General features: G+C 41.4%; 1 protein-coding gene across 1 annotated transcript; it reads left to right on the top strand.

The window, feature by feature from the left end:
- Positions 1–259: 259 nt before the first annotated feature.
- Positions 260–22,156, top strand: nyap2b (neuronal tyrosine-phosphorylated phosphoinositide-3-kinase adaptor 2b). The gene is made up of 5 exons (XM_060906473.1): positions 260–472; positions 6,376–7,395; positions 19,543–20,514; positions 21,488–21,585; positions 21,677–22,156. Exons 1-5 carry the CDS (start codon positions 268–270, stop codon positions 21,890–21,892), a joined length of 2,511 nt encoding a protein of 836 aa, XP_060762456.1. The 5' UTR covers positions 260–267; the 3' UTR covers positions 21,893–22,156.
- The last annotated feature ends 568 nt before the right edge of the window (positions 22,157–22,724 follow it).

The raw sequence follows: 22,724 nt of genomic DNA, 5'->3' as shown, positions 1-22,724 counted from the left end.
AGCATAATACTTGTCCTGTATTTCAAGGTGTTCTCTTTATTGGCAATATATATGTCAGGTCTGAACATATGCAATATTTGCCGCTGTATCAAAGAACAAGATGAAATTTATTTATAAGGGGTCTGTATTTATAGGCAGTGCTACAGTCATAGATACGGACTAAACCCAGACTCAGCACTATATCAGAAATCTCTCTCTCTCTCTCTCTGTAGGACGAGTGAGGAGGTGGCCATGGAGGGGAAACACCTGCGTATGGGATCTGCAACTATGTCAGAGCCACAGCAGTTTTCCGTTCGCTCTCAGTCCCTGAACTCTGTAGGCGGAGCCGAGGAGGAAGAGGGCAGCCCAAACTCCCGCAAACAGCCTCCACCCAAACCGCGCCGTGACCCCAACACCAAACTCAGCGCATCCTCTGAGGCCGTGGACCACAGCACCACCACCTGCAAAGGAGGACACGCCCACAAGTGGGACGGTAAGTTTACAGTCCACAGCAACAGACAAGAAAACTGGACAAATTACATCACTGAGTTCATTTCAGTTCCCTGAAGAGAAAAGTCTGCAGGTTAACTGATGATTAAAAAGTCTATTTTAATGCTTTTCATCAATGTTAAAACACTGTTTCTTTCTTTCTTGCATTTTTTTCATTTATTAGATAATTTATTTGCTCATAATTATTTATATTTATTTTATATTTATTCTTATTTCAGCTATTAATGAATGAATGAATTTGTTTGTTTATACTTAATGTTTTCATTGATTTATTAATTATACTTAATTTATATTTTTAAAAAATTCATGACAAATTACTTGGACATGAAAACATCCTTGCTTGCATTTTTATTTATTTATCAATTTATTTATTGGTTTGTTTGTTTTTACTTAACATATTTATTTGTATTTATTTTAACTTATTTTATATTTATCCTTATTTGAGCTATTAATTAATAAATTAACTTGTTAGTTTGTTTGTACTTCGTGTTTATTTATTTATTACTGATGTTATTTTCTTACTAACTTACTTATACTTAATTTATATATTTTTAAAGTTAATTTCTTAATTTATGCTTCATTTTATTCACTCCATGTATCTACTTTTTTTTTACACGTAATTTGTTATTAATTAATTAATGTAATTTTCTGACTTATAGAGTGTTTATAAATTTATATTTATATTCCTTTCTTTAAAGTTATTTATTTATTTATTTATGTCATTTAATTACATGTTTATTTATACATAATTTATGTTTTGAGCTCATTTTTGTATACTTCAGATTTATTTATATATTTACTCACTTACTTTTTTTACATATCTATTAATTTTTATTTCATTTTGTTTATACCCATGGGGAAGCCATGGCCAAATGGTGAGAGAAACAGTCTTGGGACCAAAATGTTGCTGGTTCAATTCCCTGAACCAGCTGGAGTGCCTCAAGAGCCCTTGAGCAAGGCACCTAACCCTCAACTGCTCTGGCAAGTCTGATTAGCCAAAGATAGATTGATGATGTGATTATGAGTTCGGGCAGGGAACCCAGCCAAAGCATGACAATTTATTTATACCATTTATTGATAAATAGCTATTTTGCGTTGAGTTCATTTATTCATTTTATTTTAATCAGAAGCTTCCAAATCAGTTGTCAGAAATGTTGGTTCTACACAAACTTTATGAGATTTTCCTCAAAGTTCTTTCTACCTACAAATAAAACTGAAGTGAACTGAACTGCAGTAGAATGCTCCACCTGCCCAACTTCCATCAAATGAACGCTCCTGTACACTGATAAAGGCTCGAATGCTTCTTCTTCTTCGTGTGCCATCAGTATTTGCAAATGAATGAAATCGTTGATTGCTCTCTTGTGGACCATGACCTCAACATTATGATATCCCTGAACCCCGTCACTGATCTCGTGCCAAACGTCAGAGCGATGAACGAAGACGTCGATGGCCTCAGGCGTGAGTTGTGCTCGGGTGCACGGTCTCGTGCTCCGGTGGTTCGAAACACAGCCTCAGCTATGAATAAAGGGATGTTCAAGTTGTTCACGTTCTCTTTGTCTTGTAATTACACACCCATTGTTCTGCATGGCTCCGTTTTTTTAATACTAGTGTGTTATTTTTACAGCAGACCTCCACTAATCAAGTTACAAGACTCCGCCGAGCGAGATATTGGATTTCTGAGCAAGTGATTGGGTTATGAATGTTATTTTTGGCGAGGAAAAACCAGAAACCGAGAAAGGAATTAATTTCTATGTGTAATATCGATGGTGTGCTGCTTTTTTAACGTGATTAAAGTAACATTAAAAGCGTTCATGTGAACAAAAAAGATGTTCATGCAAAGGTTTGGTAACAGGAATCAGATACGATTTAGGCAGAGATTTCTGATCTCAGTGCAAAGCCATTAAGTGTAGTGAAGAGTGTGTTACTGTAGGGATCACAGCATGCACGCAGATCTTCCTCAATGCCACGGCAACCGACCCACAGAAACAGAGAACCCCCCCTCTCGGGGCTCCACCAATCCCGACATCAGACATCAGTTTCAGCCAATCATCAGTGAGCTGACAGGACGTCAGGGCAAGACAGCAACCAATCCGGACCGACCTTGGTGTGGCCTCATCCAATAGGGACTTGACAGTGATGGGATGTGTGTTGTTGATACTTGTGTGTTGCGAGGAGGAGGAGGAGGAGGAGGAGGAGGAGGAAAAGAGGGCGGGACAAACGGAAAGGGGAGGAGTGACCAGATCAGGCGGAATTCATTCAGAATGAGAGATTGACCTAGATTTAGAGGAGATCTGGGATAGGGGCGGGGCTAAACAGAGACAGAGGAAGGGGTGGAGGAGGAGGAGGAGGAGAGGAGAGGAAAGATGAACGCATACCGAAACCCAGAAATACCCCCCATCCCCTCTTTACACATCATTAACACATCTATAGTGGTTTTATTAGCGCACAGGCGTGTGCAGGGACTTGAAAAATGACTTTAATCTGGCTGCAGCGCAGTTTCACCCCCTTCTCACTTTTATCTGCACAATCCACCATGCTAAGATATGAGAGCATAGTTTATCAACCTCGTAATCAATGCAGCAAAACAGGGATATCACTGCAAGTTTGCGGTTTTAACTTCAGAAGAGCTCGGGGGTAGAGAATGAGCGACATATCGCATCGTACACAGTATTCGAAATTAAAATACAACCTTATACCTTATGAACTAAATCAGGTATTATTTAAATAAATAAAAACAAACTTGTTCTGACACATAAATGACAGAATATAGACATGTCGAAAAAAATCAACCAATTTCATTTGGTAGGATATAACTACCTCCACCATTTTTGTTTTAGAAGGTTATGCTTTTGCCTGGGTGGCATGGTGGTGTAGTGGTTAGCGCTGTCGCCTCACAACAAGAAGGTCCGGGTTCAAGCCCTGTGGCCAGCGAGGGCCTTTCTGTGTGGAGTTTGCATGTTCTCCGTGTGGGTTTCCTCCGGGTGCTCCGGTTTCCCCCACAGTCCAAAGACATGCAGGTTAGGTTAACTGGTGACTCTAGATTGACCGTGAGTGTGAATGGTTGTCTATGTGTCAGCCCTGTGATGACCTGGCGACTTGTCCAGGGTGTACCCCGCCTTTCGCCCATAGTCAGCTGGGATAGGCTCCAGCTTGCCTGCGACCCTGTAGAACAGGATAAAGCGGCTAGAGAGAATGAGATGATATGAGATGATTTCGCCTCCATTTGTTTGTTTGTCTGTTCCTAAAGTAACTCAAAAAGTCGTGAACAGATTTTGATGAAATTTAGAGGAAATGTGATCCACTGGCTGAGGAACAACTGATTAGATTTTGATGCAAATCCAGATATCTATACCTGCCCACCTACCCACCTACCAACCTGTGAGTTCCTCGATTTACTTCATTGAAGTGGATGAGGCAAGCTTGTTTTATCATTAGCTTGGCAAACTCCAACTTAGATCGTGTTAACTTCTTTGCTTCATCAATAGTAAGGTTGAGAATTCTTGCATATTTTATCCATGGATCATGGTAGTATTTTCTAGTTGGTTTCGCAAATAACAACTTCTTCTTGTACTCTACGTGGTGTTTTCTGCTCTACATACAATACATGACCGATATATTTGAGATGTTGTGTATATATGAAGTTTTGTAAGGGGGTGGTTTTGACAGTACTTTCTAGGTCTAGATGGAAGATATAGAGATCAAACTGGTCAGAAATCATCTCCGTTGGATGGGGCATGTTTGCCGTATGGACGATGACAGACCAGCCAAGGCCTTACTATATGGTGAGTTGGCTGATGGAACAAGAAAAGTTGGTCGGCCACTACTTCGTTACAAGGACATTTGCAAAAGTGCTTTCAAGCGTGGCAAAGCTATGGCAGACTGGAGGTCTATGGTTAATGATTGTAGCAAGTGGAGAGCCTTTACCCTCAACATCTGTTGCAAGATTGACATCAAAAGAAAAGAAGTCCAAGAAAGACGATGTGCAAAGCACCATAAGAGATAGACATTTTTCCAACTTGAATGCTTTCCAAACTATGGACTCTTTGATTGTTTTACTGTGTTCATGTCCGTATCGGGCATAAAGGTGTGTATATTCTAGGTCTTTTTTAAATACTTAAACTTGTATTCACCTTCCTCTGAGTTGCATCTTCTCTCTTCTCCAACCCCTTTTAACCATACTTCTTAAGCACTGGAACCAGCACACTTCCATTTTATGTATTTCAATTTCTTTTGGGAGCCAAGATTGCACTCCATAGGTTAGTCAAGATCTCACACATGATTCCAACATTTTCCTTCTTGTAGCCATGTTGATACTGCTATCATTTAGCACAGAACACAACTCATTGAATTTAGCTGTTGCTTTTGCTATTTGTAGATCTACAGATAACGCTTTAGTGTCACTTGAGAGAAATTTGCCCAAGTAAATAAATTCAGTCACATTCTCAATTGTGTTTTCATCTACACTCAAGATTGTTCCTTTTTTTTTGCAAGTTCCTCATTGCCGAAGACTTGGGCCTTAGTCTTTTTGAATGATAGCGTCAACCCAAATCTTTTACACATACCATTAATGCTACTCAGTCGTCTCTCAGCCTCATCTATCTAAAGAACAGTAGTACATCATCAGCATCTAAAATCCATTGGATAATGCCAATCCCACGTAGTCCTCCATTGCTCCTTTGTTTTCTATTTGAACACAGATGAGGGATGTTGGACTCGAATTGGATTCCCCATCCTTCAGGGAAAACTTGATCAATAGCATGTATGACAACTTTTAGTACATAAAGTAGTAATTGAAAATACAGGGGATTCCTGCCCACCTTGTCTACATCCAACTAGGACATCAAATTTTGCTTTTGTGTCACTGATACAGTAGATGCAGTAGTACCTTCGTAAAGTTTTTGCAAGATTGCTATCAGATCTTTTGCTCCTGTTCGTATTGTAAGGATTGCGAAGAGAAAATTCCTTGGAAGATGGTCATATGCTGCAGTCAGGTCAATATATACTGCAATTAAGGTTCCACCATATTTTTCAATAACATTCACAATATGTGAATTGAGTTTTTTTTGTCTGTTCCCAACATAACTCAAAAAGTAGTGAATGAATTTGGATGAAATTTGGTGGACGGCTTTGGTATGATCCTAGGTTCAAGTGATTTGATTTTGATGTTGATACTATCTGACTTGGAGGTATGGACTCTACCGAATGCCCTCTAGTTCTTAAAGTATTCTTTATACATAAATCAGAATCTTATAAAGTACACCTTCATTTCTGTTAATCCCAATTAAGTAAGGAATAAAACACGTGGGGGGTATGACATTATAGGAAAATAATCAATGACAGATGGTGTGATGTTGCCTGATACCAAGTGGATTTTCCTATAATAGCACATCTTGAAGTGTTTTATTCTTCTTAACAGAAATTTCCCCAGCTTTTCCCTGGCAAACCTTTAATGGTACTACGTAAAATTCTGTAACAGAGATTTACTCTTTTTGAAAGTACTCCTATAATTGAAGAATGCTGAAGAACCATTTTTGTAAAGAGTGTACCCAGATAAAATCCTTAATCACGCTTTCTTAGTCTCACTTATTTTGAAATATCTTACTCAAAGTACTCAACTAATGTTTTATTGCAGTTCCATGCCAGGACTCTGTTTAGGACTTGAGTGAGAATGACTTAGACAAGTTGGACTTGAGATTGGACTCAGTTTTGAGGATATGCGATGTGGTAGCATGTCCTAAGAGTTTCTCACATTCTCATTCAGATCATATAACCAAACATTTTCTTGTTTTAGACGTACAAAATAGGTGCTGAAGGTGATTTTACCACTAATGCTACAATGCTTATGCTAATATCTCCCCCTCATTGTTTTCCCCCCTGTTCATCCAGTGACTCAGGGCTGCAGCGAGGAGTGTAGACGAGTTCCACCTCCGAAACCCAAGAGGAATCCCAACACACAGTTGAGCACTTCCTTTGATGAGTCCTACATCCTGAACTCAAAAGACTCACCCCCAATGGCTCCTTCTCCAATTTCTCCAGTTTCTCCTCCACAACCTCAGAGCCCACAGCAGGACTCAGAGTCAGAGGAACCTGTTTATATTGAGATGTCAGGGAATGCAGCGCGAGATCCGCCCTCTCGTCCCGAGCCTGAGGAGCCGGGCGAGGCCGTCTACGAGGAAATGAAGTATCCTGCTTTTGATGACTTTGATTCACGCTGGGATCTTTTAGGGTACCGCTCTCAGTGCATCACACCATGTCCATCTGATATGGATATCCATGCTGCCATGAACTACACCTCCACCCCTCGGAGCGCATCCCATTGCGACATCCCTGCCCCATTCCCCAACCTGCTAACACACCGTCCACCTTTGCTGGTCTTCCCACCAGTGCCTGCACAGTGTTCGCCCAATTCTGATGAATCTCCACTCACGCCGGTGGATGTCACCAAGCTGGCCATGTTAGAGAATGCCGCCTACTCAAAGTCTCCGTCGTCCTCCTCCTCCTCAATGGAGCCCCTTAGTTCTGCCTCTTCTTCTCACCTCAGACGGGCTGAGAGGGAACTTATGGCGACGCCCACTATCACAGTCTCAGGTCGCTCTTCGGCGCCGCCTTTGCCATGCGCTCTCTACAGGGGCTCAACAAGCTCTGCAGGGGCCCAGCGGAGCCACTCAGCATGCCCGTCTCCCGTCAGCATGGGCCGCTGCCTCACACCGCTCAGCCTCATGAGGGCGCCACCTTTAGAAGGTGGCACTGCCCTGCCACGACACCACAGCTCAACACAGAACGTTGCAGCAGGACGCTCACGGACACCCACAAGCCCTCTGGATGAGCTCACCAACTTGTTCACCAGTGGCAGGAACATGCTGAAGAAGAACTCCAGCGGCCGTAAGAGCAAAGATCCCACTGAGAGTGAGTTTTACTAATGCCTGACAATTGATGGGTTAATCAATAGGGACTAAATAGAGCAGTCAATGAGATAAATGATTCATTAGGACTCAAAGCTGTTTACAGTCAGAATGAATGCAATGATTTTGTGTTAAACAATTACGGCAGTTGTAGGGAGGATATAGAGTTAGCAAGATGAATAAAATATCTTATGGCTTAACCATAGCCACAGCCAAAGGGTAATAACAAGCTTGAAAACTTGCCTACTGCATTTACTCGGATTTATCTCTCATCTCATTCTCTCTAGCCGCTTTATCCTGTTCTACAGGGTCGCAGGCAAGCTGGAGCCTATCCCAGCTGACTACGGGCGAAAGGCGGGGTACACCCTGGACAAGTCGCCAGGTCATCACAGGGCTGACACATAGACACAGACAACCATTCACACTCACATTCACACCTACGGTCAATTTAGAGTCACCAGTTAACCTAACCTGCATGTCTTTGGACTGTGGGGGAAACCGGAGCACCCGGAGGAAACCCATGCGGACACGGGGAGAACATGCAAACTCCACACAGAAAGACCCTCGCTGGCCACGGGGCTCGAACCCAGACCTTCTTGCTGTGAGGCGACAGCGCTAACCACTACACCACCGTGCCGCCTACTCGGATTTATATTATGAAATATAAAGTGTTCTTTAAAATGTAAATAGTAACAATTTACAAAAGGTATCAAGCACTAGGACAGGTATGTTAGCTAACTCTCTAGGATAGTGTCACATTATAAACTGTCAAAAGTCCTTCCCACACCATACCCTGGTTTTCCCAGGCAGTCTCCCACCCAGTACTAACCAGGCCCTTAAGGTGCCTTGGGTGGCGTCGTTCTCCATTTCTGTAGCCCTCAGCCTCTCTCCTATACAGCTAGGGTCAGTCCTCTGGTAACTGCAAGAGTTTGACCCCCCACTTGCATCTGTATTGCAGCATGCTTTGCCAGACAGCAGTAGGTACTATTTTTATGATGGTCTTTGGTATGACCCGACCACCAGTAGAACTTGCAATCTCCTGATCGAGAGGCAGACACACTAACCACTAGACCAGCTCGTGGTAGCATTATAAACTGTAGCTAACATTAAAGTGCAAAAAATGATTTCTAATCGACCTTAGTAACATTACCAAACTTGCTAATAAAAGTCCACGATTGGTGTCTTTTACGCATTTCAATTTCAGGTTGTAAAAAAATATGGAAAGGTTCAAAGGGGTTGTGTGTAAATACTTATGCAAGGCACTGAATCATGTAAAAACAGTGGAGTACCATCATCCTGAGCTTTCTGTTGTTTTCCCTTCTCCCAATTTGCCTCATTCAACTCATTATCTAATTTGCAAACCTGAACCGGGTTAAACTGGATGAGCTAGAGGTAGGGCGGCACGGTGGTGTAGTGGTTAGCACTGTCGCCTCACAGCAAGAAGGTCCTGGTTCGAGCCCCGTGGCCGGCGAGGGCCTTTCTGTGTGGAGTTTGCATGTTCTCCCCGTGTCCATGTGGGTTTCCTCCGGGTGCTCCGGTTTCCCCCACAGTCCAAAGACATGCAGGTTAGGTTAACTGGTGACTCTAAATTGACCGTGAATGTGAGTGTGAATGGTTGTCTGTGTCTATGTGTCAGCCCTGTGATGACCTGGCGACTTGTCCAGGGTGTACCCTGCCTTTCGCCCGTAGTCAGCTGGGATAGGCTCCAGCTTGCCTGCGACCCTGTAGAACAGGATAAAGCGGCTAGAGATAATGAGATGAGTTAGAGGTAATATTGCAGTTCTTGAGATCGGTTTTGATCTCAAGACCACTTTTTGAAGGTCTTGGTCTCGTCTCGGAATCGACCGCATTTTTACTTGGTCTTGTCTCGGTCTTGGACAATCAAGACTCAGGATTTTATTTCAAGATGGGTCAAGACCACAACTATGGTGATTTCACTAAAATGCTTGTGCATTGTCTGATTTATTTGTTAACGTCATTACAGTGATTGGATATAATCACTGCACTTCCTGCTTTAGATGCAACCAATAACGTGACTTGATTAAAACAACTTTTGTTATACAGTCAATAATAAAAGCTAGCGATATTATAAACTGATGTTTTGACGTCACTGACATCATCATCAGAGTAAATAAACAGTGTTTGAATAAGTAATTAAAAGTCAGTTCAAATTTTCATAAGGTCCCAAGGGAGTGCATTAAGTAAAAACCTTGGCACGTACAGAAGCAGATTGGATGTTTAGTTTTGGCTTTTTTGCTTGGATGAGCAACATCTTGTAAATCAGACAGTCTAATTGGCTCCCTGTGCATTTTCGTAGAATAGTAAATTGCTCAAATCAGGGGCGTCTAGGAGGCCATGCTCAATCTTAAAGGATATGGGACATGGATTTTTACCTGGGCATAATTATGTATAAAGGACATAAGAAATGCCATCTAAATCACTGCAGGGCGTCAAAAATGTGAAAATCATCACATTATTCAAGTTTTTTTATACATCAGCGTAAAACAAGGATTCGTTAATGAGCTAGGTGGTCACGTGACCCGTGACGTCACAAAAACTTTCCAAGGAGCCAGCACTTGGGAATCTAATGTAAACAGGTTACCGAAATGGACACCATCGACAGTGACATTCCCGATGTTTCACAGAGATGTGCAGTTAGACCCTATCAATTCGAACCGATAGCTGGAAATTCACATGAACATAGATCTTGTCTTTACTCTGACGGGTCAGATGATTCTGAGAGTGAGAGTTCATTCAATCCCCATGAAACTGAAAGCGGTCGGCTCGATAACACTTCCTGGTAAGTTAAAAACAATTCTGCTCAAAGGCTAATGATCTGTTGAAAGAAGTATTATTTTTGTATCATACATTGAAAGTTCATCATAGATCTAGCTAAAGTCCGTTGCAAGCTAGTTTTTTTTTTGCTGATATTTTTCGAGATTGATTGAGATACAATGCTTCCAGAGTCCGAGATGAAAACATTCAAAATGGCAAAACGAGTCAGAATTATGATAATCAATAATTGATACACCCAAAATTATAATACTAATCCTTACCTCGGCTTTCAGACGCTTAGCGCAGAGGTCTTCAACAGGGGGGTCGCGAAATCGCACTGATATCAACAAAAATATTCCTGCCCTGTCCCCTGGCCTCCGTGCAGGGATGCAAACAGCGCGCCTTTTGACAGATGCCGCCTTTTTCACGGCTGAATCGCGCAGATCCGATTTTTTAAAAAAAAATAGCGATATTAATTCATGAAACATGAAACAGGAAGTATAAGGATGAGAAAAAAACAGTTTAAATTGGGAAGCTGCGCACATTTGTGCAGCCTGGCGCAAATGTGCGCAGCTTCCTGATTTAAACTGTTTTTTTCTCATCCTTATACTTCCTGTTTCATGTTTCATGAATTAATATCGCTCAGTACCTGAGTATTAATGTTGAAAGAATCCTTAGTGAAATGGTCCGAACACAGTTTGTGGGAAACAGTAGGTGCAAAGTTTTTTCAACAGGTGTTCTGTAAAGTTATCCTACCAAGCCTACTGCGCATGCGCGAAGCCTACTGCGCATGCGCAGGTGAGCCCACACTTTCCTCAGCTTCGGGTCCTTGGGGAATGCAAAAAAACTTACTCCAGGGCATTTCCCATTGGAATTATTGCAACCATAAGCAGCACAATACACCATGATGTCCAATGTACTTTAAAGACTATAAAAACAATTTTCTTGTCATTCACTTCTCCATTCATCTACCCGCTTGTGCTGTGCCCGAAAGTTTTTGTGACGTATGATCACGTGACAGCGGCTCTTCCGGTTGCAAAAAATGCATATCGGAAGTCGAGCAGAAATGCCATATAATCACGAATATAACGATTTTGCTGAATTTAATAGATGGTTTTGTATTTGTTGATGCAATTAATTCATATTTTTAATGGAAAGAAACTGATATAGCGTGCTTTTATGTTTCATGTCCCATATCCTTTAAGGTGTTTACCAATGTTTGAGTGGTGTTGTTCTTCAGTTCACTGGTACAGATGCCTGCAGGTGTAGCCAACATAGTCTGCATCACACAGACCACACTTAGATAAATAAACAACATTCTGTTGGCCAACCAGCGGCGGTTTGGCTTTGTGCAACTTGACTTCCTCCTGAATTTTATGGCTCATGTAAACAGGAAGTAAAGCAATGTTAAGTCTAGCACTCAAAGATCCAAGCTGTCTTATCACCATGTCAGACAACTTCTGCTCTTTAAAAGGCAAGGAAAAATGAATGGTCTTCATATCATCAGAAGCTTGATTGGTGGCAGCTGATAACCCAAACTCCTGCACCATCCTGGAGCAGAACTGACCAATGGTTGAATTAATGAGCATTTCTGGGTATTTTAGGGCTTGAAAAATTTCTCTCAGATGATCACGTTCTTCGTCTAAGTTTTCCTTTGTTGACGATAGACAATAGGCGTGATGAAGGCGTGGAATCTGATTCTGTACGCGCTAAGGATTTTACTTGATGCACTGCCTTGGGACCTTATAAAAACATCAACTGACTCTTAATTACTTATTCAAACCATTTATTTATGATGATGATGTCAGCGAGGTCGAAATGTCAGTTTATAATATCGCTAGTTTTTATTATTAAATGAATAACATGACTCATCGCTAATTAAAATTTTCTTCCTGTTAATGGCTGTCACCAATCTCCCACCCCCTTCACACGCACTGGTCTGGTCCTGGTCTTGACTTGATCTCAAGTCCTCAAAGTCTTGGTACACTCTGGTCTCGGTTTAGGTGGTCTTCACTGCAACACCAGTTAGAGGACAGAAAACAGCAAATCATAGAGTCGGATGACGGCATCCATTTTTCCATCAGTGCTCGAGGGATTTTTGGCCTGCTTTAATCCAAGTGCTGCAAATAGGCTAGTGCAGATCATATAAGTTAATCTGTGGAGATTAAGAGCCGGAGCAGTAGGTATAACTCCATGGTCTACTCTGGAAGCATTAAGCTACAGCAGCATATTACTGTCCTGCTACATATGTGAACAGCGTTTAAACCTTAAGCACCATGGTGCTGCAGAAAGCACTGTTCTACAGAGAGGCAGATGGAGGATCAGGTGTATTTGCATTGGGCTTGATGGAGTGCGTCATGGTGTTTTACATGGCCGTTTGTGTTCAGCCACAGTAAAATATCGGCACCTACATGTACACTTTACTTTAGTTGTAGCATTTAGGATTTTTTGACTCCTTGGTACACTGTAAAAAAAGAATAGTTGAGAATACTTGAAATTTCAAGGCAACCGTCTGCATTAAGAATTTTATGTTTTGCCAACGATGTGCCCATGATAATCCAAACTATGATAAAACTGTTATCTTTATTAAGAATTCTTAATTAAGTCAATTTTCAATTCCTCATTCTGCCAACATAGATTTCTCTTTTTGCTGAACAGTGGCATTCACAGTAGTACAAAAAGGCAATCAGACTTTTTGGGGGGGCTTTTTTCACCTTTATTTGGATAGGACAGTGTAGAGACAGGAAATGACCTCGGGTCGGAATCGAACCTGGGTCCCCGGATTTATGGCATGGCACCTGAGCCACGACGCCATACCCACAACATGGGTTTTAAAAACTTTATTTCAATATTGAAGTTTTGTAATTGTGTAGAACAATGAAAAAAGGCATGTATAGTTTAATGATAAATTGTGATAACCTCAGGGGCATCGTGGCTCAGGTGGATAAGGTGCCATACCATAAATCCAGGGACCTGGGTCATTTCCCAATCCCTCCCCGTGTCTCTCTCCCGCTCATTTCCTGTCTCTATGCTGTCCTATCCAAATAGAGGTGAAAAAAGCCCCAAAAAAAATCTAAAAAAAAAAATTGTGATAACCTCAATTGCCTTTTTGTACTACTGTGAATGCCACTGTTCAGCAAAAAGAGAAATCTATGTTGGCAGAATGAGGAATTGAAAATTGACTTAATTAAGAATTCTTAATAAAGATAACAGTTTTATCATAGTTTGGATTATCATGGGCACATCGTTGGCAAAACATTAAATTCTTAATGCAGACGGTTGCCTTGAAATTTCAAGTATTCTCAACTATTTTTTTTACAGTGTACAGTGTTACTGCTTTTCTGCAGTGACCAAAAATTAATGAAAAAGGAAAAGACATGGTGGGCGGCACGGTGGTGTAGTGGTTAGCGCTGTCGCCTCACAGCAAGAAGGTCGGGGTTCGAGCCCCGTGGCTGGCGAGGGCCTTTCTATGCGGAGTTTGCATGTTCTCCCCGTGTCCGCGTGGGTTTCCTCCGGGTGCTCCGGTTTCCCCCACAGTCCAAAGACATGCAGGTTAGGTTAACTGGTGACTCTAAATTGAGCGTAGGTGTGAATGTGAGTGTGAATGGTTGTCTGTGTCTATGTGTCAGCCCTGTGATGACCTGGCGACTTGTCCAGGGTGAACCCCGCCTTTCGCCCGTAGTCAGCTGGGATAGGCTCCAGCTTGCCTGTGACCCTGTAGAACAGGATAAAACGGCTAGAGATAATGAGATGAGAAAAGACATGGCAAGTGAAAGACGCATATTAGCGGTTGTTTTCCTGTCATACAAATGTACAGTATTTAGATTTGTGAATTTACAAAGGCGTGGGACTGCAGGCTCTTTGTTTGTAGGATGACATTGAAATCTTGTTTTGCTGTTTTTTAAATTTGCACTAGCAGCGCTGACGCAAATTGTTACTCTCACTCTGGCTCTTTCTACTTTCTTTTTCTTCTTCCTTTTCTTCCTTTTGTTCTTCTTCTTCTAACATTTTTAAGATGCTATCTCTCCCTCAGTTTCCAACCAATTGTCACCAAATTTCACATGAAGAATACCTCTGGGCTGAATTAAGTTGCTATGACTTTTGGTACTGATCAGGATCACTGAACTGGAATGATCCATGAAAACGGGATTTTTTTTCAATCACTTACGGTATAACTGTCAATTTTCATGATTTTTTTCAATCAAATTTTTTTTTTATTTTGTTCAAGGCGGCAGGATGCAACTTTTCCTCACTAAGCATCCTTCTCTATCTCTTACCGTTCTGGATCTATAGGGTACGGTGACCAGACGTCCCGATTTGTAACAGCTAGCGCAAATTACTGTGACTTTATTCACAATCTCTATCTAAATTTTTTTTATTATTATTTATTTATTTATTCATTTATTTAACTGTTTCTTGGTGCACATCTAAACAAGTTAAAAAAGATATCTTGTTCACCATCTGTCAACACTGTCTCAGATATTTGTCATCAAATTAATTTTTTTTTTCCTGTTTGCTGAGATTTTCAGCTCTGTTGATGGGAGAAACATTTATATTTTTAAAACAAGAGAAAATAAATCCACATCTCTGAAAGGTTCTTTACGTTGTAAAAATTTAAATGGTTAAAAAATGGTGAGGTCAAAGCTGAGACATGAGGACTTCTTACTTTTTACATTTTATATATTAATGCACTGGTGAAGGTATTTGCATAGAACTGGAAATTAATTCAGTGCACGAATGGAATTGTGACAAGCCTCAAGCTGTCACTTCTGCTGGACTTCACCTCTCGAGCACTGACCTCACCGAACGCTTTCCTGAAACAAAAAAAATCCTTTTAAATCACCCCGTTCATGAGCATTCTTCATGAGCATTAGTCAATTTGTGAAGACTGTGTCGTTCAGTGCGTGTGTGGATAAAGCCACGTGCACGCGGAGAAGCTCTTGTTGGCAAGTTTTTGCTCCTCATGGTAACAGAGGAAGGAAGCTCCCTACTGAGTCACTCTCTGAGGAACAGCAGACCAATCATGATGCAGGTCACAGCCACTACGTTTCAGCAAACACATGAAGTTCTCAGAGGAGAAAACAAGCTCTGACTGAGATGGTGCTGCACTACCTGTACAGACATGCACTCTGCTAAAAAAAAAAAAAAATACTGGCTTTTCTTTTCTACAACGAGTGCTTTCAACTTATGCAATTAGTCCAGTGTTAATTAGGGCCATGGCCTGATTTTTTTTTCCCTGTCTGTTCATCATCATGTAAGCTTAATTTCCTACAGCATTACGTTATTACATTTATTCTGGTGCTGCCATGTGACATGTGGCTGGTCATCTGATCTGACATTTGACTGTTGTCATTTTCATACGGATTAATGTCAATTTGCATTTGCTTTCATGCAGTATTTTGACTCAGTGTTTGATCGAACCATCATCTGTCTTGGTTGTAGGTGGAAAACATCATCAGTGACTCATTTATCAGGCTACCGATCAATGATGTGCAAATTAAACTGTATTGGCCATGGGCTAAGAAGCCCTTAGAGAGTGGAGAGAATAATGACAGACATTTATCAGTAATTATTAGAAGCTCATTTGAAGAACATTACAAAGTGAGACACACTTTGTTTCATATTACAGGGTGAAAGTGATAACGATGGTTTAATACACTTTTAGCAGTTTGCTGCAATAGAGTATGATCGTAAAATGACTATAACATGAACTACCTACACTGAAAGTGTCACTGATCTGAACGGCAAAGCAAACCTACATGGAAAAACAAGCTCGGATCATTTTTGGGAGCGAAGTGACACCAAGTGGCCACAAACAATGCAGTGTAAATGGATACAGTAAAAACAAGAAAACAACAACAAAATAAAATAGCTGAACATTCTGATCTAGAGTTGTGCACCAACTCTTATTTAAAAAAAAAAATCCCACTTCCATATGGCTTCTGCAGGAGTTCTGCCCCTTCATGCAGTTATTAGTTTTGTTAGTTCCTGCCCACGATATTTTCTAGCCTATGCTCAATTCCCTAATCAAACCTGCGAGCCTCAATCAAATCAGTCACACGTACTTGTCGTTATGTTCACCTCTGCTGCTTTATTTTCCAAAAACTTCCCGTTTATCAATCGCTGACTCCCATCCTACATCCTGCTTAGGTAATGTATTTCAATACATGACAGATCTATTTCTCAATTTATAAATAAATTTGTAATTTAAACCCTCCCAAGCATTCCTAACCAACCTACAGTATTTTTTAAATAACCCCACCACCACCTCTCCTATTCATAGCACCATGAATCTTTGTCAAGCAAACACCTCGTTTCAACACAGTTCTGTTTGGCGTCCGTAATTTGGTATAATATACGCAATATTCCTTCCATTGTTCGATGCAAGGAAATGCATTTCTTTACTTTATAGATGGATCGAAACTAATTTTGTCCATTTTTAGCTCATCCAGCTGTAGGCCAGCCCGGATGAGTTTATGCGATCACACGTCATCTGTTGTCGTCCGTAAACAGTTTACAAAGATCGCTACGACTCCTACAGGATTGATTGGATTTCGATCAAACTCACATACAATGTTCCCCAGGTGGGTGTACATAAAAGTTGTCAAGATGGTAGCACCACCTGTCATATTTATGATTTTATGGGCGTCTGAAATTTTTGGGTGACTCGTCACATTAAATGCTACTCTTCGTAAACTGCTGGGATGTTTTCACTGAAACTTAAGATCAATTCAAGTCAGGTTTGTTTGTATAGCGCTTTTAACAATAGACATTGTCCCAAAGCAACTTTACAGAATCTGAATGACCCAAGACATGAGCCAATTTTATCCTCGAGAGGAACCAGACCCAAAAGGGAACCCATCTTTCCCTGGACAACAACAGACAGCATGATTATAACATTAACAGTTTTAACATGAAGTCAGTTTCATTGATGTTATAAACTCTTCATTAATGGAAACTTGAGTGCAAAACTGTTCATGACAACTGCAGTCCTAAAGTTAGCAAGTCAACTGTGGTCCTCAGCCATAAAAGCATTACTGTAAGCGTCCAGAGCATCCTCCAGGTGCGACCCCCAACTGTCCACATGGGGCCGTCCTCCACAGGAGCGATGCGATGAGACTCCAACCAGACACAGGGCACCAAGATGGATCAGGCAGGTCCGAGGAGCAGAAGAGGTTCAGCATCTCGATCCCAGGATTGACATGTAACTCAGAGGGACAGATTGGGAGGGGGGGGACACACAGGTTGTTAGGTATGCCCAATGCCACCTGAATAAGTAGGTACAGTATACATTTTGCGCTGAGTGCAAGCAGGGACTCCGGCAAAACTAGCTATGACAGCATAACTAAAAGGGGAGAGCCAGAAGGTAACACAGGCATGAGGGAGCCCCGGGACATAAAGCAGCAGCCACAACAACATCAACAAACTCGAGTGAGCAAGCGAGTGGGGACTGACAGCATCCATACATCCCAGTTTACCAAAACACTCTGTCTGAGGATCCTCCAGATCTACACCTTTACCTCATAAACACCATTAACACAAGGCTTGACTAAACAGATGTGTTTTCAGCCGAGACTTAAACACTGAGACTGTGTCTGATTCCTGAACACTACTTGGAAGGCTGTTCCATAACTGTGGGGCTTTGTAAGAAAAGGCTCCGCCCCCTGATGTAGCCTTCACTATACGATGTACCAGCAGATAGCCTGCACCTTTTGATCTAAGTAGGCGTGGCGGGTCATAGAGGAGCAGAAGTTCACTCAGGTACTGTGGTGCGAGATCATTCAGTGCTTTAAAGGTCAATAGTAGTATTTTATAATCAGTACGAAATTTGATTGGGAGCCAGTACAGTGTGGTGATGGGGTCATATTTTCTAGTTCTAGTAAGGACTCTTGCTGCTGCATTTTGAACTAACTGGAGCTTGTTTATGCACTTATTGGAACATCCAGAAAGTAAGGCATTACAATAATCCAACCTGGAGGTAACGAAAGCATGAACTAGTTTTTCTGCATCGTGTAGTGACATTAAATTTCTCATCTTAGCAATATTTCTGAGATGAAAGAAAGCTATCCAGGTGATGTTATCAATGTGAGTTGATAAGAGTTAAGATAAGATTGACATGTAGTAAAATATTCCATACTTATAATAAAGTTCACATCTTTTTGTAAGTTGAAAGGGTTCTTTCTCAGCCACTTCTGAGCAGGGATAGACAAACAGAATCACGAAACAAAAAACTTGGCTGGTTGTAATGCAAGCATCGTATCTGACCTCCTGCATGAAAGTAAAAACCACCTACACTACCGTTCAAAAGTTTGGGGTCGGTCACTTTGAAATGTCCTTATTTTTGAAAGAAAAGCACTGTTCTTTTCAATGAAGATCACTTTAAACTAATCAGAAATCCACTCTATACATTGCTAATGTGGTCAATGACTATTCTAGCTGCAAATGTGTGGTTTTTGGTGCAATATCTCCATAGGTGTATAGAGGCCCATTTCCAGCAACTATCACTCCAGTGTTCTAATGGTACAATGTGTTTGCTCATTGCCTCAGAAGGCTAATGGATGATTAGAAAACCCTTGTACTGTACAATCATGTTAGCACAGCTGAAAACAGTTGAGCTCTTTAGAGAAGCTATAAAACTGACCTTCCTTTGAGCAGATTGAGTTTCTGGAGCATCACATTTGTGGGGTCGATTAAATGCTCAAAATGGCCAGAAAAATGTCTTGACTATATTTTCTATTCATTTTACAACGTATGGTGGTAAATAAAAGTGTGACTTTTCATGGAAAACACAAAATTGTCTGGGTGACCCCAAACTTTTGAACGGTAGTGTACACTTTTTTGTTGGATCCAGTGGGATCCTAATCCTGTTGCACATCTCTATGTCGATCACACCAATTTTAGAACTGTGCGGTGGGCATGGCCTTATATTCAATATGTATGTTTCTTGACATCACCCTGTTCAATACTCCCAGCCTACTACACTACTCATGTAGGACTATACACAATAGAGTAAACAATGACAATCTGAATTATTCAATGCTCCATGTACAAACGATCAAATCAAAGTAGGTTATATGCACTAGCTTGGCTTTTGCTTGCTAGGTTCCTCACACTGAACTGTGAATGCTTTAATTTTGATAAAAATGTGTGGGTGGGACAAGTAACCTTTTCACTGTTACTGATTAAGGGAAAGACCACCCACCTTATATCTAAAGGGGAGAATCTGTCAAAGTCTTTGTAACACACAAGACCAACATTAACCCAGTTAGAAAACAGACAAACACATTTTTAGGTTCTCTCTGCTAAGGAATAATCTATTTTTAAATGCTACAACACGAATGAAGGTCTGTAAGCTGATGTGTTTATTCTTCAAAAGGTGAAGCCAAAGGGAAAGGCCATGGTTCTGAATCCAAACGGGAGCACAAGGAGAGGAGCCATCACAACAAGGAGTCCAAAAGGGACAAGGAGCGCAGCGGGAAATCTTCACATCGACGTGAGAGCAAAGACCGAGAGCCTATTGGCATTGAGGCCTTACAGAGACGTGACAGTAAAGATAGAACTGGCAGCAATTCTGAGCCAATAGTGAGACATGATAGCAAAGATAAGGGCAGCAATGTGGAACCAGGACAGAGGCGCAACAGTAAGGACAAGGGCAGCAATGTAGAGCCAGTAGCAAGACGAAACAGCAAGGACAAGGGCTGCAATGTGGAGCCAGTAGTGAGGCGAAACAGCAAAGACAAGGGCTGTAGTGGTCCAGAGCTACTTCCCAAACAGGTCAGCAAAGACCGAGGGTGCAGCACCAGTGAACCCATAGTGAGGCATGACAGCAAAGACTGGATCAGTAACAATATTGAACCTTTACCTAGACGTGACAGCAGGGACAGGATCTGCAATGGCTCAGAGCTCATGCTCCGACAAGATAGCAGAGACATTTTGAGGAATGGTCTGGAACGACATGATAGCAGAGACCGAAGTGGTTATGGGCCAGACTTGTTAACCAGGCACAGTAGTAAGGATCAGGGAAGAACTGGCCTGGAGGGCCGGCACAATAGCAAAGAAGGAAGAAAGAACAGTTTGGATTTTCTTCAGGGTAACAGCAACATGGCAGATTCTGGATGGGACTGTAAGGAACGGATGAGTAATGGGACAGATGTTGTAAATAGGAGAGATTACAAAGATAAAGGAATTCCCTTGACAGAACCCCATCACAAGAGTAAGGACAAGAGCAGCTACAGTACGGAGTCACCCAAAGCACATGACTGGGATACAAGGTCTGGACTTCCATCCAGTATTTCCAGCCGGAGTAGACGTTCACCTGTTAGTCCTACCACAATGATGGGGAATTCTGGTGAGTAGTGGACTACGATTGATGGTTCCAATAACCTACATGTACCTTACTGTTTATGAAGCTTTTTAGTCATCCGGATAATCTGGGTAAAATAAATTATATTGGTAATAAATCGTGCTACTAGACTTCTGGTTACTTTCACAAATCACATGTAAGGCATCATCAATTATACTGAGGAAGAACTAAGGAAACCCCTTGACAGGGGTTCTGATCTTCTTTGCAAACGGTTGGTGTGACTGTGGGGTAGCATGACAGTACAGCAGGTAGTCTTGCTACATTACAGCTCACTGATTTGATCCTTAGCACATGTTATTGTCTTTGCAGAGCTTTGCATTTTCTTCCCCTGCCCATGTCAGTTTTCTACAACCTCCCAAAAGCATGCCAGTAGGTTAATTGGTGACTGTAAATTACCCCTCGGTGTGAAAAAGTGTGCGAATGAGTATGTGCATGGTGCTTTGCAGTGGTCTTGTATCCCATCCTTGTGTGGTCCTGTCTCGTACCCAGGGTTCCTGGGATAGGATCAACCACAAATCAAGGACACCATTATCTGAGGAATATGAATTCTTCTGAGGAAGAACTAAGGAAGCTCCTTGATGGGGGTCTCAGCTTAGGAAGGGATTTTCATTCCACCCAAATAGAAGCCACACCCAAGAATTAATTGAGAACCAAGTAGCCAATTTATGATGTTGATCATCAGTTTTTGTTGCAATAGTGTTAGCTAGTACAAAACCAGAACTGAGATGAAATAAACATGTACTTTACAGTGTGGCTCTGGCTTGATTGAAATAAAAAAAAACAACAACATGCAGCAGCACTCGCTCTTGATGGATAAGATGAACAACCCTTGATCTATGATGAATTTACCATTGAGTCAACTTAACAAAAATTTTCTGGGGCACTTTTACTTGATCAAACTTGTGTTTTTAACAAACCAATTTAGATGGTTATAATGGATTTCCATCTCCTCTTGCAGAATTGAAGATGGTCCCCAAGGTAGCCCAATTCCTGTCCACATCACTTGCACCATCTCCATTAGGCACACCTCAGAGACGACCTTCCGAGGCCCAAGAGGTACCAGTAAAGTGTCTGTGTAGTTACAAATTGCTTGGACCTTTGCAGCATGAAAGACGAAGATCTTATTTCTTTTTCTCAAAACTTCCAGATGCCACCCTTCCCCTGGCTATGTGGCGACAGCACCATGATGGAGACAATTGAAAGGAAACAGCGATTATGCCGTGAGATCCGGTCCCGTCAACGCCCCCCTGAACGGAGCCAGATGGAAAGCATACCTAGCTGCAAAAAAGCCAATGGGCAAAAGAAATACGGCCCACCCCCATATCCCACTCAGACTACCGTCTTTTGGGACACTGCAATCTGATTGGTCGCTTAGCACTTCAGGATTTAGCTTTGCTCCTCCCACTGGCACCAGGACAATGGGAGCACCCAATTATGCCCATCACTGTCTCTACTAAAAGACAGGCAGTGGGATTAACCTAGCAATATTTCTGAGCGTGCCGATCGTCAGGTTTTTGTATTAACCTTTATCTAATATTTTTGTATTGTGATTCCTTGTAAATGGAACCTAGCATTAACAGATATTTTCTAAACAAAATGGAATATCTTTGCAAAGAATATGTAGAGTTAGCACAATACAGTTTGTTCTTTTGTACTTTTCCGCTTTTTTTACACTGCAATGCAAATTATGAACTAGAACCATTACCTTTCACAGGCCTTTATCTATCAGACCTCTCAAAATTTCTGTGGTGCATTGCCATGTTAAAAAAAATGACGTCTATTTTCACATTGGATGTGAAATTGGACTAGGGCTAGCTTTCTTTTCGCTGCCTTGCCACACTATGGATTTGACAAAAATGTGCAATTAATGGGTATTGGTTTTATTTAAGAGTTGATCAGATTTTTTTACTACTACTACTATTATTATTATTATTATTATTTATGTTTTTATGTGAGCTTTGGCTTTAGTATGCAAGTCAAAATTGAAGGTTTTGTATGCTATGTAAGCATGAATGAATTCAATGTACAAACATGGCACAGCAGAAGGGTAACCAGTACAAGTTTATGAAAGGGTAATGGAAGGTAAGACTAGGATGTAGAATAGGATCCCTTTTATCCTAGGGAACCTATTTTTATTGGGCGATTTTTCTGTTTGGAAATCCCAGAAGGTGTTGTAACTGTTAGTTTGGGCCTGT

Source organism: Neoarius graeffei, chromosome 23, assembly GCF_027579695.1.
Source record: "Neoarius graeffei isolate fNeoGra1 chromosome 23, fNeoGra1.pri, whole genome shotgun sequence".
NCBI lineage: Eukaryota > Metazoa > Chordata > Actinopteri > Siluriformes > Ariidae > Neoarius > Neoarius graeffei.
This window is presented reverse-complemented; position numbering and strand designations above follow the sequence as displayed.